Source organism: Anser brachyrhynchus (genome assembly GCF_964034855.1).
Source record: "Anser brachyrhynchus genome assembly, chromosome: 1".
Classification (NCBI taxonomy): Eukaryota; Metazoa; Chordata; class Aves; order Anseriformes; family Anatidae; genus Anser; species Anser brachyrhynchus.
The window spans coordinates 194,001,399-194,020,743 of NC_137694.1; the positions used below are offsets into that span (position 1 = coordinate 194,001,399).

General features: G+C 44.4%; 1 protein-coding gene across 3 annotated transcripts in view; it reads left to right on the forward strand.

Annotated features, from left to right (window-relative positions):
• Positions 1 to 3,591: 3,591 nt before the first annotated feature.
• Positions 3,592 to 19,345, forward strand: part of RDX (radixin) — a 41,286-nt gene continuing 25,532 nt past the window's right edge. Inside the window, exons 1-3 of one of the 3 annotated variants that reach the window (XM_080580559.1) lie at positions 3,658 to 3,878; positions 10,929 to 11,126; positions 11,907 to 11,979. In XM_080580559.1, coding sequence (XP_080436685.1) covers positions 11,968 to 11,979 — 12 coding nt within the window. In that variant the 5' untranslated portion in view covers positions 3,658 to 3,878; positions 10,929 to 11,126; positions 11,907 to 11,967. The other 2 variants (XM_080580560.1, XM_080580558.1) reach the window with 2 other exon arrangements.

The window sequence follows — 19,345 nt, forward strand, 5'->3', positions numbered from 1 at the left end:
CTGAAGTCTCACTGGCAAGAACTCACTGGGCGGCAGGACAAATCATTTGCAAAAAAACCTTGCAGATTTTCAATGGTAAAGGTGGCCACTGGCCAGCCAGGTTTCAGCCCGAATGTTAAAGGTTAAGCCTTTCAGCTAGGTTATTAAAACAAAAGGGAGAACCGTTGGACACCAAACCAGCTGCCAGCACAGCAGTTCGGTAGCAGATTATCCTGTTTTTTTTTTTTTTTTCCAGATGTTTTGATCAGGCTTTGGTGTCCTGGTATTTGTGTGTCCCTGTTTTCTGTGTGTCCCTGATGAGGAGGGAGAATCCCTCTTCCTTGTAGCACACGGAGGCTGTCCTCCCTCGTCACAGCACTTGTACAGGGGAATCTCCAGAACTGGACTCCTCGACATCTTCCTGGAGCTGAGGCAATCGGCAACAAATGTTTGTGGAGCTGCTGCAAATCACAGAATCGAGGTGTTGAAGGACACCTAAGTGTGCTCCACACAGCTACAATATTTCAGAAAGGAAAAGGACAAATCCTTCCCAGAACCATACCACATTTTGCCTTTTGAACTTGATCAAAGCTCAGACTATATAAAGACACTCAAGTAAAGGCAACTTGGATTGTTCAGTGTTGTTACTGGAAGCTTTATGTTTTTATTGAAACTTCGTATTTTAACAACACACAGAAAATAGTTTTTGGAATTAGATAAGTTTAATTTTAAATGACAAATTTAACAACAGACACAAAACCTATTACTTCAGCCATTTACTGTAATTTCACCAAATATTTAAAATATCTGTGAACTGGATTCATCTAATGACTGCAAAATTCTTTCAATTCCATTTTTTTTTTCTAGCAGAGACTTAAAAAGGCAACACTTGTTGGAAAAAGAGACGTGATTAATGTCCATTAAGGGAACATATCCTGTTATATTTATTCAAATATTAACAAAAGAATAAACAATTCTGTTTTAGACCTCACAATTAGTAACAGTTAAACTACCCTGCAATAATTCTTGACGCTGTAAGGTCTGCCTCTGTAAACATATTAATAGATGAATATGTGTGTATTGAGTCACATGTATAAATATGCCCAGAACGAGCAGCTGGGTTCCAGACTTGCAGGCTACGTCCACGTATAACTTCTCATGTCAGTGGCATGGTATGGACAGAACTACACTTCTGTCTGAGCTGACAGCATAACTCTTGATTGGATTACAGGATAAAATAAAGGTGTATTGCATAACGTTTAACATGCCAAAACAATTTGGAAATTTCTCTGTGTTTTTCTGTTTTTTTTTGTTTGGTTGGTTTTTTTTTTTTTTTTTTAGTTCTCCTTTCCAAACCACCTTGTCCAGTAAATGCCCCTTGGATTGCACGATTAGCTTTAATAAAAGTAAATTCTAACACACTGACTAATGCTCTCCGTCACGGCTCAGAAATCTTTACTGTCACAATCGATTCTAGGATTAATTCCTCAGATGGGGCAGTGGAAGTTTAAAATCTGGTTTTTAATGAAGAGCTGTATGTTGGCATTACTGCTGGAACACAAACTTTTATATCTTGCAGTTACAGTACTCTTATCGTTAACTTTATCTTTATAACATACCTCTTCAATAACTGTGCAATTTAAGTTGATATGGATATCTGAAAGCTCTCTTTATTGCTTGTAATTCTTTCTGTAGTTTCAGTTTCATGGCTAAAATGAGTACGATCACTAACTACACTTTTCTTTTTACTGCCCTGCTTTATCAGGCACACTGCAAGTTTACACCTTGTTAAGGAAGCAAGGCAAGAATAAAACCACATTATACTGTTGACAAGGTAGATAAGAATGTTATTTACCTTGACTTTTTTCGAGGAATAATATTCTTCATGCACTGCTATAAGAGATAAAGCGTATCTTAAGACGATAACGCACACATTGAAATGCACTTTCTTTACACCTGCTATCAGCACAAAACCATGTCCTAGTGCAATAATCCTGCACCTGAGCCAGTTCACGATGGACTCTGTCAGAGGAAGAGCCAGCCTCTAATTCAGTCAACTAAAGTGAAGACATTTTATCTGTGCATTTGCACTGATTCATAGACAATTTCTGGTCTGAATCAAAGTTCCTACCCTTAGGTCATTGAATAGAATAAGGTCTTGTTTTCCACGGAAGAGCTTTTCTTGATTCCACTTGGATCTTGCTCTGACATGCAGAAAGAGACCATCTGAATGGGGAAGAGTATGTTGCATACTGATGATGATCACTGGAACCATGCATCTGCAGAGGCTACAAGACACTTGAGAAGTTTAATGTGCTCCAAAACATTCTGTTTCAAACCAGGATGTTCTTGGGGACAAGCAACAACAACAGAGAGTAGGTGAAATTAGCCACTGTCACTTTTTCATTGGAACAGAAAAGCAAAAGCAAAGCTGGAATTGAAATTTTAGCCCATGGGAAGAAATTGAATCTATCTTTAATAGACCGAGATATTTGGGTTCTGTGCTGATGGCTGCGAGAGAAATAAACGCCAATTTGACATTTACAATAAAATACATAAAATAATCACAGATTAAATTCATTAAACGCTTCTAGAAGAAGCAATTATACTCAGTCTTATATAGTTCAATTTAATTTCATCATAGATTGCATTATGCAGTCATCTAGTTTATGGGAATGTTCTTTAGATTTTGTCCAAACAAATGCAAAAACATTCAGTCAGTGCGGCTCCCACACATTCACGGGGATATTACTCCTTGTGGCTTGTCAGGCTGCTCTCCTCTTCTTCCCCAGCTCCCCACCTCCGATTCATCCTAAAACGTTATTATTCTTTCTGAAGCGGCATTAATTGGCAATTCCTCCCAGTTCTTCCCCCAACCTTTCTTTCTTTATCAGGCAGCCGGAGGGCGAGGTGTATTAATAGCAGCTGCATGACTCAGGGCTGGGAGCTCAAGTGGATCCCTTTGCACCGAGCCTTGCTGTTTGGCCTCCCTGGCTGCACTGCCACCGAGCTCGGGGAGCACCTCCGGTTACTTGCAAATAAAATAAACTGCAAGTCCATGGAGGGGGCTGGGACCGCCTCGACTTTGTCCTTCAGGATTGGGAGAATCTACTGGGAGAATTTTCTTGTCCTTCCACAAGAAGTTTGTGGAGGGTTTTTTGAAGGGTTTGTGTATGAAAAAAATGGAAATGTGAATACGAAAAGCCACGTGTGACCCCAGCACACCTCCTTCTCCCCTTGGAGTGATGGAGCAGCAGTGAGGGTCCCACCGCCCTGCACCAGCATGGACGTGTGAGCTGTTTCGCCTCTTCACATGGGCGAGCCAAGAGTTTTTATTTTTATTTATTTTTTTTTCCCCGGGAGGACGCTCCTCACGCCCTCGAGCACCGCCGGGACACCGAGGGCCGGCACCACGCCCGAGGACCTCCGGGGGTACTTCCCCGCCGCCTCAGCGCGGCGGCAGGACACTGCTCCCCACCGCCCCCTCAGAGCCGCAGCACCGCCCCCTCACCGCGCCCCGCCAGCCCCGTGCCCCTCCGCCGGCACTACGGGCAGCGGCTCCGCTACGGGCAACGGCTTCGCTGCGCGCAGCGCGCATGCGCTTCCCGCGCCGAGCATGCGCGCTGCGCCCCGAGCCGCAAAACCCGACAGAAGCGGGTAGGCGGGAGGAGAGAGGAGGGGGGGGGGATGTGCCCGGCGGCCGCCGCCGCCATATTGCGGAGCTGTCAGCGCCCGCCGCGCTCGGCGCTTCGTCCCCGGCGGCGCCGCCAGCAGCACCGGGGCGGCCCCGCAGCGGCGGGCGGGGGCTGCGGGGGTGGGCAGCGAGCGCCCTGAGCCCTCGGGAGCGGCAGCCGCCGCCAGCGCCTCGCCCCCCGCCGGCCGGGGGAGCGCGGCCCCAGGTGAGGCGAGGCGGGACGGGGCGGGGGCGGCGGCGCTGAGGCGGCCCCGGGCTCCCCTCAGGCGGCGGGGGGCGGCTGAGGGGGGCTCCGTGGGGGCTCCGTGGGGGTCCCAGGAGCTCGCCCCCGGCCCGGCGGCGCTGCCCGGCCCCGCTGCATTATTCATGTCCCGTCAGCGGCGAGCGGGGAGGGCTGGGGAGGGATTACTTCATAACCGGGGGCTGCGGAGCATCTGTTGCTGGCTATTGTTTTCAACCAGCGGCTGCTTCGCCAGTCCTGAAGGGCCGGCAGAGCTGGCGGCCCTCAATGAGCCTTTGTGCGTGGCTGTGGAGTGGGTTCGTGTTGTGCACGGGTCGGCGTGAGCCTTGCTGGCCGCTCAAAGGCCGGCGCAGTGAAGAGGTTCGGGTTTTCACTCCGTGGGATTCGGTTGTTTTTTGCCGTTTTTTTTCTTAATTCGAGCGCGGGGAGGTCTCTCTTTGGACACCATGCCAACACAACTGGTCGTGCCAGCCGTGAGGTGCTAAGAAGCTGTCTTTTCCAGTCTGACATCCCAGCAAATTATTTCGTGTTCCTCTGCCTGCTTCATGCTTTAAAATTTTTTTTTGTTTAGTTTTAGGAGCTACATTTCTGAATTTAAACCTATTCTATCTCGGTGACTGGTTTGGGCCAGGAGTCAGAGGTGTCCCTGCATCTTACGCAGCCCTGTTGCCATTCGGGGTGCTTGTCGTTGCATTGTAACCCACGGCAGCGTTTTCAGGGTGCATTGGCAGCCTGTACGGCACTAGCCGTGCTCGGGTGCCCACAGAAATGCCACGGTTGCCCCAAGCTCTCTCACAGCACCTTGGCACAGCGCTGCCGGGCGCTGTGTGGCGAGGGCAGGCGTGGAGCTGGCATGCAGAAACCTTACGGCAACTGCCACGAGGTGGGTCTGTGATCGATAAAGATAAGGGGAAAGTAGTGACTCTTTATTGGATTGTAGGACTTGTCTCCATTGATCCATTGATTCAGCTTAAGAGGGGCTGTGAGAAAAATAAACTCTAAGTCAATGCAGTGTTCCCAGATAAGAGCCCTCCTGGCAAATGGCAGTTGCAAGGCAGTGGCATATTTCCAAGCTTTGTGCTGAGTGACACAGCTCTTCTATCAGCTCGGGAGACGAGAGAGCAAAAGTACAGTAAACAACTTTAAAAAAACGCACGGAAAAGGACATGGTGTGACATGTCAGGAGCTGTCCAGAGAGTTTTCCGTGAGTGCTGACTGAAAGAAACAGTGTAAAAGTGTCTGTTGGGAGGACAAGAAGAGTTCTTGTCGCTGCCTACTTCTGCCATTGTGATGGAGAGTGTTGCAGACCTTGAAGATATTCAGAGCTGCCAGAAAAAAAGTTGGTTCACAGCAAATTTGGTAAAGCTGTTGAATGAGAGCATAGCTTTGTCTACAAGGTGCAAGGTTAGGGAGTGAGAAATGTAGAAGGTTGTGACGTTAGAAGGCAGTTCCTGGTAAATAAAGCAGCTAAAGGTACTTAAGGCATTGTTAGGCTACGCATATGGCCTTTCTTCTTCAGAGATCTTAAATTGCTGCTCAGCTTTTTAAGAAGGGGTACTTTTGTTGGCAGGGGTTAAAAGGAAAGTTGTTCAAGGTATTACTTCTTTGTATTGGATGTGTTAAATACATCAAAGCTGGCCTATCGCTTTGTATTGCAGTAAAAGTGTGTGGGAGTAGAGGAAAGGGAGGATTTTCAAGTCTGTAAATGTAACCAAAACTTTATACAAACTTGTGAAGAAAGACCTGATTGTCAAAAGATACCGGTACATGAAAGCAGCGCTGAGTGTCTTGCGTGCTTAGCGAGTTTTCTCCAGAGCTGAAGGGACCTGGTAAATAAACCCTTTGCTTTCAGCGTTGGGGGGGCTGCATCTGGGGGGTAACTTCACCAGTAGTCTAATCCTTAGCTATGCTTTGAATTAATTTTTTTCTTTGCTTTAGACGTTTATTAATTACTCTCTGAAATACAACTTTCAAGTCGTGTAATACAAGGAGAAACAAATAGCGCATTGGCCCAACCAGGGAGTTAACATCTTTAGAACAGTTTGATTCAAGAACTCGAGCCAGCTCACGTGGAGTCTGATGCGGATGGCAAGTTCACGTTAGCAGGTTTTCTTTATTTTGTGGAACTGCTGCTAAGAGACTTACCTGCTTTATTCAGAAAACACAATACCTGCTTCTGGGATGGGATATATCCGGGATTTCACTTGTGACAGTTACCTGTCAGTGGTATTTCCACAGGGGAGTTTATTGAAACAACAGAGTACTAGTATTGCTCACATTTTGTAACTTCCATTTTTATGAGATGTATGTGGGAAGAGTGGACGTTGTCGTTGTAGAACTCTTCAAAATCTTATAGTTATTGCAACCAGTGCAGTTGTGAGCACTTTAAAATGTGAGGATGAGAGTTTATATTCAGATTAATATGTAAGTTGTACAGCACATCTGTCACGGACTGGTAAAACTGCAAGCACTGCATAAATCTTCCTTGGCTGGGCTGTGATCCTTTCTGTTTGACTGCGGTGTTGCCAACTGCCGAGTTCCCATTTGTGCTTTTGGAGTTACCAGGATCTCCCGTTTGGAAGAAACGCTTGCCTCTTCAGAATATATTTAGCTATAAATACATTTAAGGCATAAGAATTGTACTGGTTATATAGGAATTATCTTTCAGAGGCACAGCAAGCTTGTCTCTAGTATTTTGGGGGTAGGTTTGGGAGGAAATGGTGTTCTTAGGAAGGTGTAGGTACAGTACTCAAAATGGTGGTATGGAAAACTGTGATAACCAGCTCTGGTCACATCTCTGTTTTATTGTTGTAGAACTTTGCTATTTCTCTCCTTTTTTGTAAGAAAGCTGGCTTTGCTTTCCCCCATGGTTTGCCTACCTCCGAGACAGTTGTGTAGCCCGCATCTCCTCAGCTGTCTGAAAAAGATGTATGCGGAGGTAGAGCCTGTGGTGAATTAACTTCTTTATTGGACTTCTGCAAGTGTGTCATTAGGGAGCTGTTAGGCTTAGTGGAAAAGATGATTGCCCTGCAGGTACTCACAGGCTGCTTTGGAGTAAAATCTTTTGGTAGAAAGCTGAGACCAGTTAGTCAGGTACAGTGGCCTGTGCGTTTCCTGCTGCTGCCTCTAAAGCTATTAGGCACCTCAAAAATTGGAACGGTACAAGACTGAAAAGAAAAAGTATATTTAGTTTTAAGAAGTTCCTTCTTTTGATGCAGCTCAGGGGTACGCTTGCAGCCCAGAAAGCCAACCGTACCCTGGGCTGCATCAAAAGCAGCGAGGCCAGCAGGGCGAGGAGGGGATTCTCCCCCTCTGCTCTGCCCTTGTGAGACCCCACCTGGAGCCCTGTGTTCAGCTCTGGGGCCCCCAGCACAAGAAGGACAGGGACCTGTTATAGCAGATCCAGAGGAGGGCCGCGGGGATGATCAAAGGGCTGGAGCAGCTCTCCTGTGAAGACAGACTGAGGGAGCTGGGGTTGTTCAGCCTGGAGAAGGGAAGGCTCTGGGGAGACCTTACAGCGGCCTTCCAGTACCTAAAGGGGGCCTACAGGAAAGCTGGGGAGGGACTCTTTGTCAGGGGTGCAGTGATAGGAAAAGGGGAACGGCTTTAAAAGAGGGGGGAGCTTTAGACTAGATATTAGGAGGAAATTCTTCCCTCAGAGGGCGGTGAGGCCCTGGCACAGGCTGCCCAGAGAAGCTGTGGATGCCCCATCCCTGGAGGTGCTCAAGGCCAGGCTGGATGGGGCTTTGGGCAGCCTGGTGTGATGGGAGGTGTCCCTGCCCACGGCAGGGGGTTGGAATTAGAAGATCTGTAAGGTCCCTTCCAACCCAAACCATTCTGTGATTCCTGTAAAGAAGGAAGTTATTGGCATTGCTGTGGCTGAAGCTCTGTGGTCCCTGCCACCTGCATGCAGGAAAGCAGAGGGTGAGCCTCTTCATAGAGCTGGGGAAGCACGCTGCTAAGAGGTTGCCTCTGAGGGAAGGTCCTAAGCTGTCGTGTAGGGACCCTGCTGCTTTTGAGGGTTGGGTTCTGCTGTCCGGGTGCCCTGCTCGAGTCATCTTCCTCACCTGACCTCAGACCCACGGCTGTGTGCATGAATGTTTCTTTTGAAAACAGCTGCTGCATAAATTATATGACAGAATTTTGGCATCGAGCGCTTCATGCACCATCATTTTCTGCATAAAGCTTCCTTTGTTGTCTTCCAACAATTGCTTTATTTGTTGCCTTTTGTGGCATAACTGGAAACATGGATGATAATGATTTAAAAATCTAACTGCCTTGTAGTGAAAGGAGTTGAAATTGCAATTCTTTGCTTTAAGAGAATTTTTGAAGTTCTGGGCAAATCTGTTTGGTTTGGTTTGGGATGTGGAGCCAGCTGATATTTTGGTGGTTTGGTCCAGCTTCCTAGCATCTGCCGCGAAGGTTTCAAGGACTGGAGCGCTGTAGCAGCAGGAACTCTGCGGAGTCACGACCCTGCTTAATCCTCTTGGCTCGGAAGAGGCACCTTAGGGACTCGCAGTGCCCCAGCGGCAGCCGCGGTGTGCAGGAGGTCACAGGCTGGCGTCAGAACGTGGGAGCCGATACGGGATATCGTTCCCCATCCCGTTGGATGTGCTCTTCTGTTCGCAGCATTGTTTGACGTGGGCATTAAGATGAAACTATAAGTAATTAACTGTGTCAAAGCTAAAAGCTGAGTAAAACTGAAGTTGTTGCATCCACCAAGTGTAAAGTTACTGGGCACACGAGTGGCAGACGTGAGCTCCCCTTCCAGTAACAGCAGTGCAGACGCACGCTATTTTCCATGGCAGCGAGTTTTTGGTTTCTTTTGGACAAATGTTTTCGCGTTTGCTGTGTTACAATGCTAGCTGGTGTCAGTGCTCAGGAAAGATAGTGTTGTTTTTTTGTTTGCTTCTTGCTTGATTTCAGTTCTTGCACAGTTCTGAGATATGCGAAGCTCTTGATTTTTCTGTAGCAATCACTCTTTGTTGCAGTGCTTTTGTGTGAGCATACTGAACTGAAAATGTGTAACACTTCGAGTGTGAAAGCATGTAGACACAGGCTGTTTTTCCTTTATGTGCAGATTATTTCCATCTTACAAATGTAACTTTTAAACTAACATTGGTGTAACACTTAGTGTGTTTTTTTCTTGTAATATACCACATGGTTTTCATCATCTGAAATAGAAACAACCTTCAGCCTAGTTGAGTAAATCTATGAAATATTTTCCTTTTAAATAAATGAAATGACAGACTTTAAGTTACTGCAGCACACTTCAAAAATGTCTTTTATATTATTTGTTTTCCATAGATTTTTTTTTCTGTTGTTTACTTATTGTGGTCACTTTCCAGGCCCCTGAGATCTGTGGGGCTGCCAGGGGCACAGTTCATCTCTGTTGGGTTTTGGACAAGGTAACTTTGTTTCATTGCACGTGAGCGATGTGTTAATTCTGTGAACTCAGTTAACTTAGTGTCTCCTATTTGGGATTTGATGACTTTGTTTTATTTTATAGGATAGTTTTTTGTATTGATGTTTCTGATTTAAAAAAAATACCTTAAGGGTTTTAGAGTATGTTTTCAGATAATAACTTAGAGTTGGTTGTTTGATTGGAGTTTAACAGAATGTTTAGGTAAAACCGATCCCCCCCAAATTAGGATACATTTGTGGGAGAACTTGCAAGGACAGAACATCAGAGAGTTTGATGCAGTCCCTTCAGAAAGTGCTCGATACTCTCTCTTTTAGGAAGCCCTGAGCCAGGAACCAGTTTGTCGCCCTGGACTCAGCCTTGAGCCATCTGCTCCCATTTGTTTCCCGGCGGCTGCTCTGAGGCAGTATCGGTCGTCTCCCCGTGCCTCCTCTTGTCAATGCAAATGTTACTACAGGCACATAAAAGCAGTTGTGCTACTTCCTACTCCTTTTAGCACTGCTGAGTTGGCACGCTTCTAAAATGGTGGATGGGAATCTAGTTTAGCTTTTACATCGCTAGTTAACTGAGCTTAACTCCAGGGCTTCTGCCTGCCTTCAGTGTTACGGGCAACGAGCCTCTGCTGGCAACCAGGTGGGCACAGGGATTGCTCCAGCTCAGGGCCCTGCTTACAGGTAGCAGGAGTCAGAGCCAAGCCTGTTCTGCTTTTTATTGCTCCTGGGTTTCTCCGAGCTAGAGAAAGGAGGAGAGGAGGCGGCAATGTCTTCTGTGAACTGAACATGTGCCATGGAATTGCATCAAAGGAGAGTGTTGTAAGGTCCCAGAAAACCTGGTAGAAACATCATTAGTCTCATCTTTCTTTCCCCCCTGAAAGTTTTTTGGGTAAAAACCCTAATTTTTTAAAAAATGGGGATTATGGAAAAGTGTGCTCGTATTTTACAAATTCTATCAGGCTATGTATTGAAATGGTAAAATAGACTTACTGATACTGTCTAATGCTTCAGAATATCTTCTGAAATTCAAAACCAAAGTAAAAAACTCAAAATTCAAACCCAAAGCAAATAAGAAAATCCTACTGGAATGTAATTGTCTTTATGGTGGGCCAACTATAATATATTATGTTACACCTTTATAGTTGTGCTACATTAATTATGCCATAGTGAATATACCTTAAAGATACCGTTTTAATTTCAGGCTGATTTTCGATTAAACAAAACTTGTTCCGTATCTGCACTATAATGTTGGATCTCTTCCTGTAATGTTTAGTCATCCATTTTTCTTTATCAGCCAACAATATTGATGCTTCTTAAATTATTTTCAACCTTTATCTCTTTCTTCCAGTCCCTCTTTTCAAACAATCTCTACAGAGTAGAAAAAGAAAAAAGTGTACCTTAGCTTACCGTGCAAATGTTTGTTGATATTTACAGTATTTTTTGCCAAGAAGCAAAGAAAAAAGAACTTTTCTAAATATATGTAACGATACTTAATACTTTTTTTGATGAATAAGAAATCATTGATACAGAAGTTTGCTTTTGATAAATAAATTGCTTTAAACATTTTGATTTTGTCCCTATACTTTTTTTTTTGTCAAGCACTTCTGAAAATGTTATCTGTCTGATGTAGTCACAGAATTATAATACTGAAATCTCAGATGACGTTTGCACCAAGACAAATACTACTTGGAGCAATTACAGTTAAATTATTTTGGAGGCAGTGCCGCCTTTGGTACTCTGCAGACCAGCAGCAGGACTGATTCGTAGATTCCCATTCCTTTGAAAGTGTGCGAGAAGGTGACCGGCTCCTTTTGCTTTCTGAGTTGATGTGAATTGAGTCAAGGCAGGATGCAACCTACCAATGAAATTACAAGCTTTTTTTATTTTTATTTTCAAGGCATGAAGACTGTTTTGAACTTGCAGAAGATGACAGTAATTAATTTCATTACCACATAGACATAACTTAGAGCCTTTCTGCTTAAAAAATAAGCAGTGCAGATTTTGTTCCTTATTTACTGTAATGGTCTGGCAACTGGAATTTCTCTTCATTAGGGAAAAATGAGTTCATGACTTGTTCCCCGAGACAAATGGATGCTTTTATGGACACGAAATACAGTTTGATGCTTTAAAAATGTTCGTTTTTTCTTTGTTTGCATGAAGCTTCAAGTTTGGCTAGCATTGACAGATTAAATTGCAGCTTTGGAGTTCCTCGTTCAAATTTTATTTCTCAAATAATATTACAAGCTTTCAGTACTGGAAGATGTCTAATATCAAAGTTTTTAAAAGAATTTGGTTGGGGATCTGTGTCTTTTTTCTAACGCTAGTGGATTAGTGTTCTGTAAAAACTGGGAAGGAGGTTACTTTTTAGACATCTGTAGATTCTGGTAGTGGCTAATTTAGTTGTTTTTTTAATCGATGTTACCTACTGAAATGTGCATTTTGTACATGTAGAGCTCTTGTGTACGTGTAGAGCTCTTGTTTATCTGTGTTGGAATTCGTACTATTTGCTGTGATGTACGTGAACTCTGTTATGATTAATTTAAAAACGAGCCTTTTGCATTTGTTTTTTTTTGACAGAAGGGGTCAAAGAGATTGTAGAAGACTTAACTGGACAAGAGACTAAAAGAAAACCAGCAAAATGCCGAAACCAGTAAGTAACTCTTTCCTTACTCTCTAAAATGTAATGGGATTTTCAATTTTTAGAATGGTTATCTTAAAACAGCTCTAGTTACTTTGGCTCTGCCCTTATTAGGTTTCATAAGATCTGGTAAGGTACAGTCGAAGTTCAGGTAGTTTAATACCAACGTGTGGGGGAAAAAAAAGCTCGAGAAATCTCAGTGCTGGGAGGAGCTGTGTGCAGCACGGCTGTGTGTGTACACTTGGAGAGGGGGCAGAGCTCAAGCTGCAGTGAACTTAGGGCCCGTTTGGCTGGCAGGAGGAACAACTTTTCAGGAATTGTTGACTTTGAGGTGAGGTGGCGTGCAGTGGGTGATGGAGGCCTGACTCAACGTCTGTTAGAATCAGTGAAAGGGTTTGTTGTAGGATTTGTCAGGGAAAGGCAGAACACATGAAGTGTCGGTGGTAGCAACAGGACCATTAGGTGATATTTTTACTGTGATCGGGGGTATAACTTGGAAGGTAAGTGTGGAAGGAAGGACACGAGCAATATTTGTGGTCTCCTGTTATCTCATTTCAGCTAAAATAAGGGCTCATCCACTTTCTGTAGACAAAAAAAGAAATCTCAGATTTTTGTTTCTGTACTGGTTCTGGAATTCTTTAAGGATATAACTGTTCAGCAGCTTGATCTTCTGTTGTTGATGGAATGTTGGATGCTTGCGTTTTCTGTCTGCCATGTGTTAAACGATTTTTGGTTGTCTTTTCCACTTAGATCTAGTGAGCAAAGTATGCAGAAAGGGAACTGAATTGTCAGAGGAGATTATTTCTATTCTTCTTAATTGGTTTATGTAACAGCCTGCAGGCTTCCTTTGTTTACTGTTGTTTCACTGAGATCAGGAACGGGACAAAATGTTGTCTACTACTGAACATAAGTCTGTGTGCACATATATTTGTGGATGTATAAAATTTTTGCGATTAATTAGAAATTACAGTAGTTGGCATTGCACTCCGGTGTTTGGAATCAGTACAGCTCAATGAGTAACGTGAGCATGGGACTATCCAAAGGCTGCGAGTTCTGCTTGGAGCTTCAGAGCTCCTGGCAGCCTGGCCATAGCGTTTTGTTTCTCTGATTTTTCTTACCCCACATGTGACCGTCCCCCCAGGTGATTTGGGACAGTATTTTAGCGCTGTATGAAATTAGAATGAGTAATCTGTAGCCAATTACTCATTTGTAGTATGAGTAATTAGTTTAAAGCTATTCCTGCTTGTGCTGTCACTCCACCTCCTGACAAAGAGTCCCTGTAAGGCTGCTGTAAGGTCTCCCCGGAGCCTTCTCTTCTCCAGGCTGAACAACCCCAACTCCCTCAGCCTGTCTTCACAGGAGAAGTGCTCCAGCCTTGTGGCCCTCCTTTGGACTTGTTCCAGCAGATCCACGTCCTTCTTGTGCTGGGGGCCCCAGAGCTGAACACAGGGCTCCAGGTGGGGTCTCACAAGAGCAGAGCGGGGGGAGAATCCCCTCCCTCGCCCTGCTGGCCTCGCTGCTTCTGATGCAGCCCAGGGTAAGGTTCACTCATGTCGAGCTTCTCATCAGCCAACACCCCCAAGTCATTCTCCTCAGGGCTGCTCTCAATCCATTCTCCTCCTGGCCTGTATTTGTGCTTGGGATTGCCATAGCCCAGATGCAGGACCTTGCAATTGATCAGTAGGGGAAAAAAAAAAAAAACACCTTAGCCTGTGTGAGGTTACCTCTATTTAAATTCTGGGATCAAAATCATGAAACTTAGGCAGGCAGTGTTCCCACTGCTTTAGGGACCTGAGACAATTACAGAAAACATAGTTTTAGGATGGTTCAGAGTGAAGAATTCTCCTCAGAGTTGAGATTGCAGAAGTGTTGAAAGGGCTCACAGTCCACCCTAGGAATGGAAATTAGCTACTAGATCTTAGAAAGGAAGCTGGAGTCATGCCAAAAGTGAGAGAATATATATACATTCTTTTTTGAAGGGCTTTATATAAGAGTTTTATGTGTTGGGCTTTTCCTACTGATGATGTGAGATCTCAGAAGAAAACCAAGTGACAGGATCCATGAAGTGAAATTGAATTGATTACTGATCAGGAAAAATGTCAAAGGGATTTTTCTCCAGTAAACGTCAGGTTGCTGTAGTTATCGTTTGTAATTTGTGAATGCGGTAGTAGTGCACGTGCCACAGATTAAGTGAATTTACCTGTAAAACTCAAGCCTCGGGTTTTGTTCTGGTAGCTTCTTAAATGATAAACTGCTTTGAAGCTTTTCCTTTTTTTCCCCCCCCTTCCTTTTTTGGGGACCCTAATAACCTAGTCATAGGTCATGGTCAATAGATCCGCCACTGTTCTTTGAAGACCCTTGCTTGGGTTCTGCCAGGGCTCCATAGCACTGGGCCGTAGAAGTTTTCTCGCTCTGGACGTTGATTTCAGATCTTACCAGTCTTTTAAAGAAAATATAGCTCAGAAACAACTTTGTGCTTCAACTCCTTGTTCTTCATCTTTGACAGCTGTGCAATAAAGCTGTCAGTGTTCTGTAGCTTTATTTTTAGATGTCTTTTAACCTGAAAACTAATGAAAGAATGGTGAATAAGCTGTTGTACAGAACTGAGAAAAAAACAGTTAACATAATTGGAGAGAATTTTAATGGTGTTATTTTGTAGCTCATCTTCTGTGTATTACTTTGACCTGGTCAGATATTTCCTTTTTCCCAGGTCCTGCTGTAATGATAGTTGTCAGAAAATCCGATATTTGTGTAAATAAGTGAATCTGTGCATAGAAGTAAACGCTCTCTACAGCTTGGAATGAATTTCATTTTGATGTTGTATGTAACAAATAATGAAGTTAAAGATGAGTTTAAATCACTAAACACTTAATCACAGGAAAATCAATGGAATAGATTTTTTTTTTGCTTTCATGTTGAAAGTTTATGCAATATACCAATCAAAATTAAGTAAATGAGGACCAGTAAAGCATCTTAGCATAGCTGAATTTTAAAGCATTTTTTTTCAAATTTCCTGGAAGTTAAGCCTCTGTCTGAAATAAGGTTTGTGCCGCTGTGAATGATCTTAGATGTGGTAGTAAAAGGTCCTTGTTTTTATGTGAGTGTTTGGGATTTTCTCTGAGGCTACTGGGTTAAATAGCATGAGGGGAAAAAGGGTGTTTTGAAAAGGGTTAAAGTGATTTTAATGCATTGTCCTGAGATATTAAGGTAATGTGTCTGAAAAATACCTACTATTAAACATTTTCTTGTTCTATTGCTTCAGTAGAAAAATCTATTTACTTTGTATTTGGAACAAAGTAGCTCTGTTCTCATGCAGCTCCCTTAGCATCTCCTCTACTTTCAAAATAAAATAATTTTGAGACTTCCACGTTCTCAGTTCTGTCTGTCAGGGCAAAATTAAGTTGCAATTAGTTTTTGTTCTGATCTTTATGTAAAAAAAATGCTGACTTCTGCTGTTTAATTAGGTCGTCTTTGCTGTAATCAAAATTGGAGCTGCTACTAGGTAGGGCTACTTGCAACGTGCGTAGTTCTCTGCTTAGAGAGGAATAGAGTATTTGTTGGATCTGAACTTATTTTCGATAGTTTCTACCTAAAAGAACAGATACAAAATGTTTCTTAGCTGTGTGCCATTCTCCCAGATCTTCACCAAAAATAGAAACCTGGAGACTAAAATTAGGCATCATTAGTTGCATAACTGTTAATCATTTCATAGGCTAAGAAGATTAGGTGTAATTGACTGAAATTTTACTTGCATTTATAGGGTGTAAGAGGAGTTAAAATTATCAGCTGTTTTGCTGATAGTTTGCAACATTTCTCTGCAAGACTGCAAGGCACGAAAGAGAAAGCATTATGCTATGTAGTAACGGGGCTAAATGTCAACGCTACTAAGCTTAAAAGCAAAGCGCTTTTTTGGACTACTTTGGCATTTTATGGTGTTGTGTATCCCGAAAGGGTAGCTGTCAGATTGTGGAATTATATGGGTGTTTAAAATTCAAATTAATATTTACAAGATGAAGTTAATTTCAGTGAAGTGGTGGGGTTGAAATGCTGTGTATTATAAATTCAGTTTTCATCAGAATGTTATTGTTTTGCAGGACAATGTTTGAGTTATGGTTTGAATAAATGGTGTATTGCTGCAGCATAAATAGACAACCGAAGTCAGTTTGGAGAACTTTTTTTTTTGTCTTTGAGTATTATCAAACTTTGTGGGCTGTTTTTCTGTAGCCTCTTCTGTTCCTAATGCTGTTTAATCCTCACCGTTTTACCTTATCTTGTTCTTTGATTGTTCTCTTCGTATGTCTGCTTTGAGGTTGATGTGCAGAGTGTGCCGGGTGTACTTGTGTGATGTGTAAAGCTGTGGGAGCAACGTGCTGCTCCTCCGCTAACACAAATAATATAAAGAGGATAATAATCAGCTGGTTACTGTGGAAAAACCCTTTTTTGCTACATGCAATTTGATTACAGATAAGAATTAGGCTGATTTCTCTGGCTTTTGCATGTGACCAACTCATATTGTACTCATTAAAACAGAGCAAAACCACAGAAAACCCTTTCCATATAATTTTAAATATTTTTCCTACTAAATATCGGTACTCACTCAGTTTTGGGCTTCTTGATGAAAGCTCAAGTGCCATGGCTTCATCTCAGCATACAACAGCTGAAGAACATTAATAGGAAGTATTGAATATTAAGCTGAGTCAGTTTTTGTGCAGATTTTATGGAACATATCTGAGGAGAGATCAAAAGTTAATGTGATTAATTAAAAACCTTAAAGACCATCTAATTCCACCCCCCTGCCATGGGCAGGGACACCTCCCACCAGACCAGGTTGCCCAAAGCCCCATCCAGCCTGGCCTTGAACACCTCCAGGGATGGGGCACCCACAGCTTCCATGACCAAGGTGTGCCAGGGCCTCATCACCCTCATAGTCAAGAATTTCTTTCTTATATCTAATCTAAATTTTCCCTTTTTTACTTTAAAGCCATTACTCCTTATCCTGTCTCTACACCCCCTGACAAAGAGTCCTTCCCCAGCTTTCCTGTAGGCCCCCTTTAGGTACTGGAACACCACTGTAAGGTCTCCCTGGAGTCTTCTCTTTTCCAGGCTGAGTAACCGCAACTCTCTCAGCCTTTTCTTGTAGGAGAGCTGCTCCAGCTCCTTGGTCATCCTCGTTGCCCTCCTCTGGACTCATTCTGTTACTTCCACGTCCTCTGGGTTTGTTCTAATAGTACTGTGCATTATTCCTCAAATAATTGACCTTTTCTGTGTTATATACAGTCTTCCTCTTTCTTTGACCAGTGTAGTCATACATCTGAAGTGGGAGCTCAGCAGACATCCTGTATCCTTTGCGTTAAAGCTCTGGATGGCTGCACAGGTGGAGCAGTGGCGGCACTGGGGTTTTCTTCATCCTTTGTGCTGTGGTTGGTGATTTCCTGGGGGGGAGGGGATATGACAGGGCTGGCTGAGGTGCGCTGCGCTGCCACCTCGGTGCTGGCTGTCATGGCCTGGCTGCAATTCAGTGTGACGCTGCCTGGTTTGAGGAGGAGCAGGAGGGGGGGGGGTCTTTCACGATGTGGACTTTGTGAATCCTCTGGGAAGTTCCAGGTTAGCCACTTGTGAAGCCTATGATAGCATTTTTTAAGGGTTGCCCAGCTGTGATTGCATAGGGATCTCTAGGTCAGTAATACAAGAAGTAAATTGTGGCACCAAAATGATGCTTAGGTGTAGCCACTGTTTAAACATTAAAAAAAAAGTTTGTTTGGGCATATTCCTACGAATTGTAGAACCACCTAGAGGGTTTCTTGATTAGGTTTCCTTAGAAAACCCTTAGAAAGCATCTACTCAGAGTCCAGTCAAAAATGCATGTGAATGAGATTTGTTGCAGCTCTTGCCCTGAGCCTGTGCACAGCAGAACTGGATGTGTGCAACTGAGGAGCTGAAGTCATCGCCCAAGTCCTGTCAAATGTTCTGTAGTAGTTCCTGAAGTTTGGAGGAAGAAGTGTAATCCTGGTGAGAGCAAGAGTGAAACGTTGGCATAGCAAGAGCCTTGTGGTATGAGGAGTGGTGGTGCTCCACCATGTGCCGCAGGAAGCCTTCATGCGTTTCTCATTGTTGTGAGAGGTCCGCCCTGTTTCCATGTTGATGTGATAAAGTTGGCACGGTGCAATTATGTTCAGACTAGTGGCGGTCTTCATAGTTTGGATCTGGCAATTTTCCCTGCCACCAGTGTAACACTAAGAGTGTTGGTTCAAAGTAGCTGGATACCCAACTGCACTTCCCATGAGTTTCTGGGCCATCTCTCTCTGCCTGCATTTTCTAATTCCTTGCCTTACCTCCAAAATGGAAATAGTCCCTATGGCCATCCTGAACACACCTGGTTAGCTTTATTTTCCAGGCTGGATGGTGCTTTGAGCAGCCTGGTCTAGTGGGAGGTGTCCCTGCCCATGGCAGGGGGTTGGAAACAGATGATCTTTAAGGTCCCTTCCAACCCAAAGGTTTCTGTGGTTCTGCAGACATCGCTACTGAGAGCACAGGTTTGGTTTTGTTGTCCAAACGCTTCTTGAACTCTGGCAGCCTCAGTGCCATGACCACTGCCCTGGGGAACCTGTCCCAGTGCCCGACCACCCTCTGGGTGCAGAACCTTTACCTAACACCCAGCCTGACCCTCCTCTGTCCCAGCTCCATGCCGTTCCCTCGGGTCCTGTCGCTGTCCCCAGAGAGCAGAGCTCAGCGCCTGCCCCTCCGCTCCCCTCGTGAGGGAGCTGCAGGCTGCCATGAGGCCTCCCCTCAGCCTGCTCTACCCTGGGCTGAACAAACCAAGGGACCTCAGCCGCTCCTCATACATCTTCCCCTCTGGACCCTTCACCATCTTTGTTGCCCTCCTTTGGACGGTCTCTGACAGCTTTATATCTTTCTTACACTGTGGCACCCAGAACTACACGCAGTACTCAAAGTGAGGCTGCACAGAGCGAAGGGGGACAATCCCTTCCCTCGCCCAGCTAGCAGTGCCATTCTTGATACACCCCGGGATACGGTTGGCCCTCCTGGCTGCTGTGACACACTGCTGGCCCACGCTCAGCTTGCTGTCGACCAGAACCCCCAGATCCCTTTCTGTGGGGCTGCTCTCCAACCTCTCATCCCCCAGTCCGTACGCATAACCAGAGTTGCCCCTTCCCAGGTGCAGAATCCAGCACTTGCTCTTGTTAAACTTCATGTTGTTGGTGATTGCCCAGCTCTCTAAACTGTCCAGATCTCTCTGCAAGGCCTCCCCACCCTCAACGGAGTCAGCAGCTCCACCGAATTCGGTATCATCCGTGAACTTGCTCCGAAAATGACTTCAAGTCCTTCAACTAAATCATCTACGAAAAAAAGATGGCCC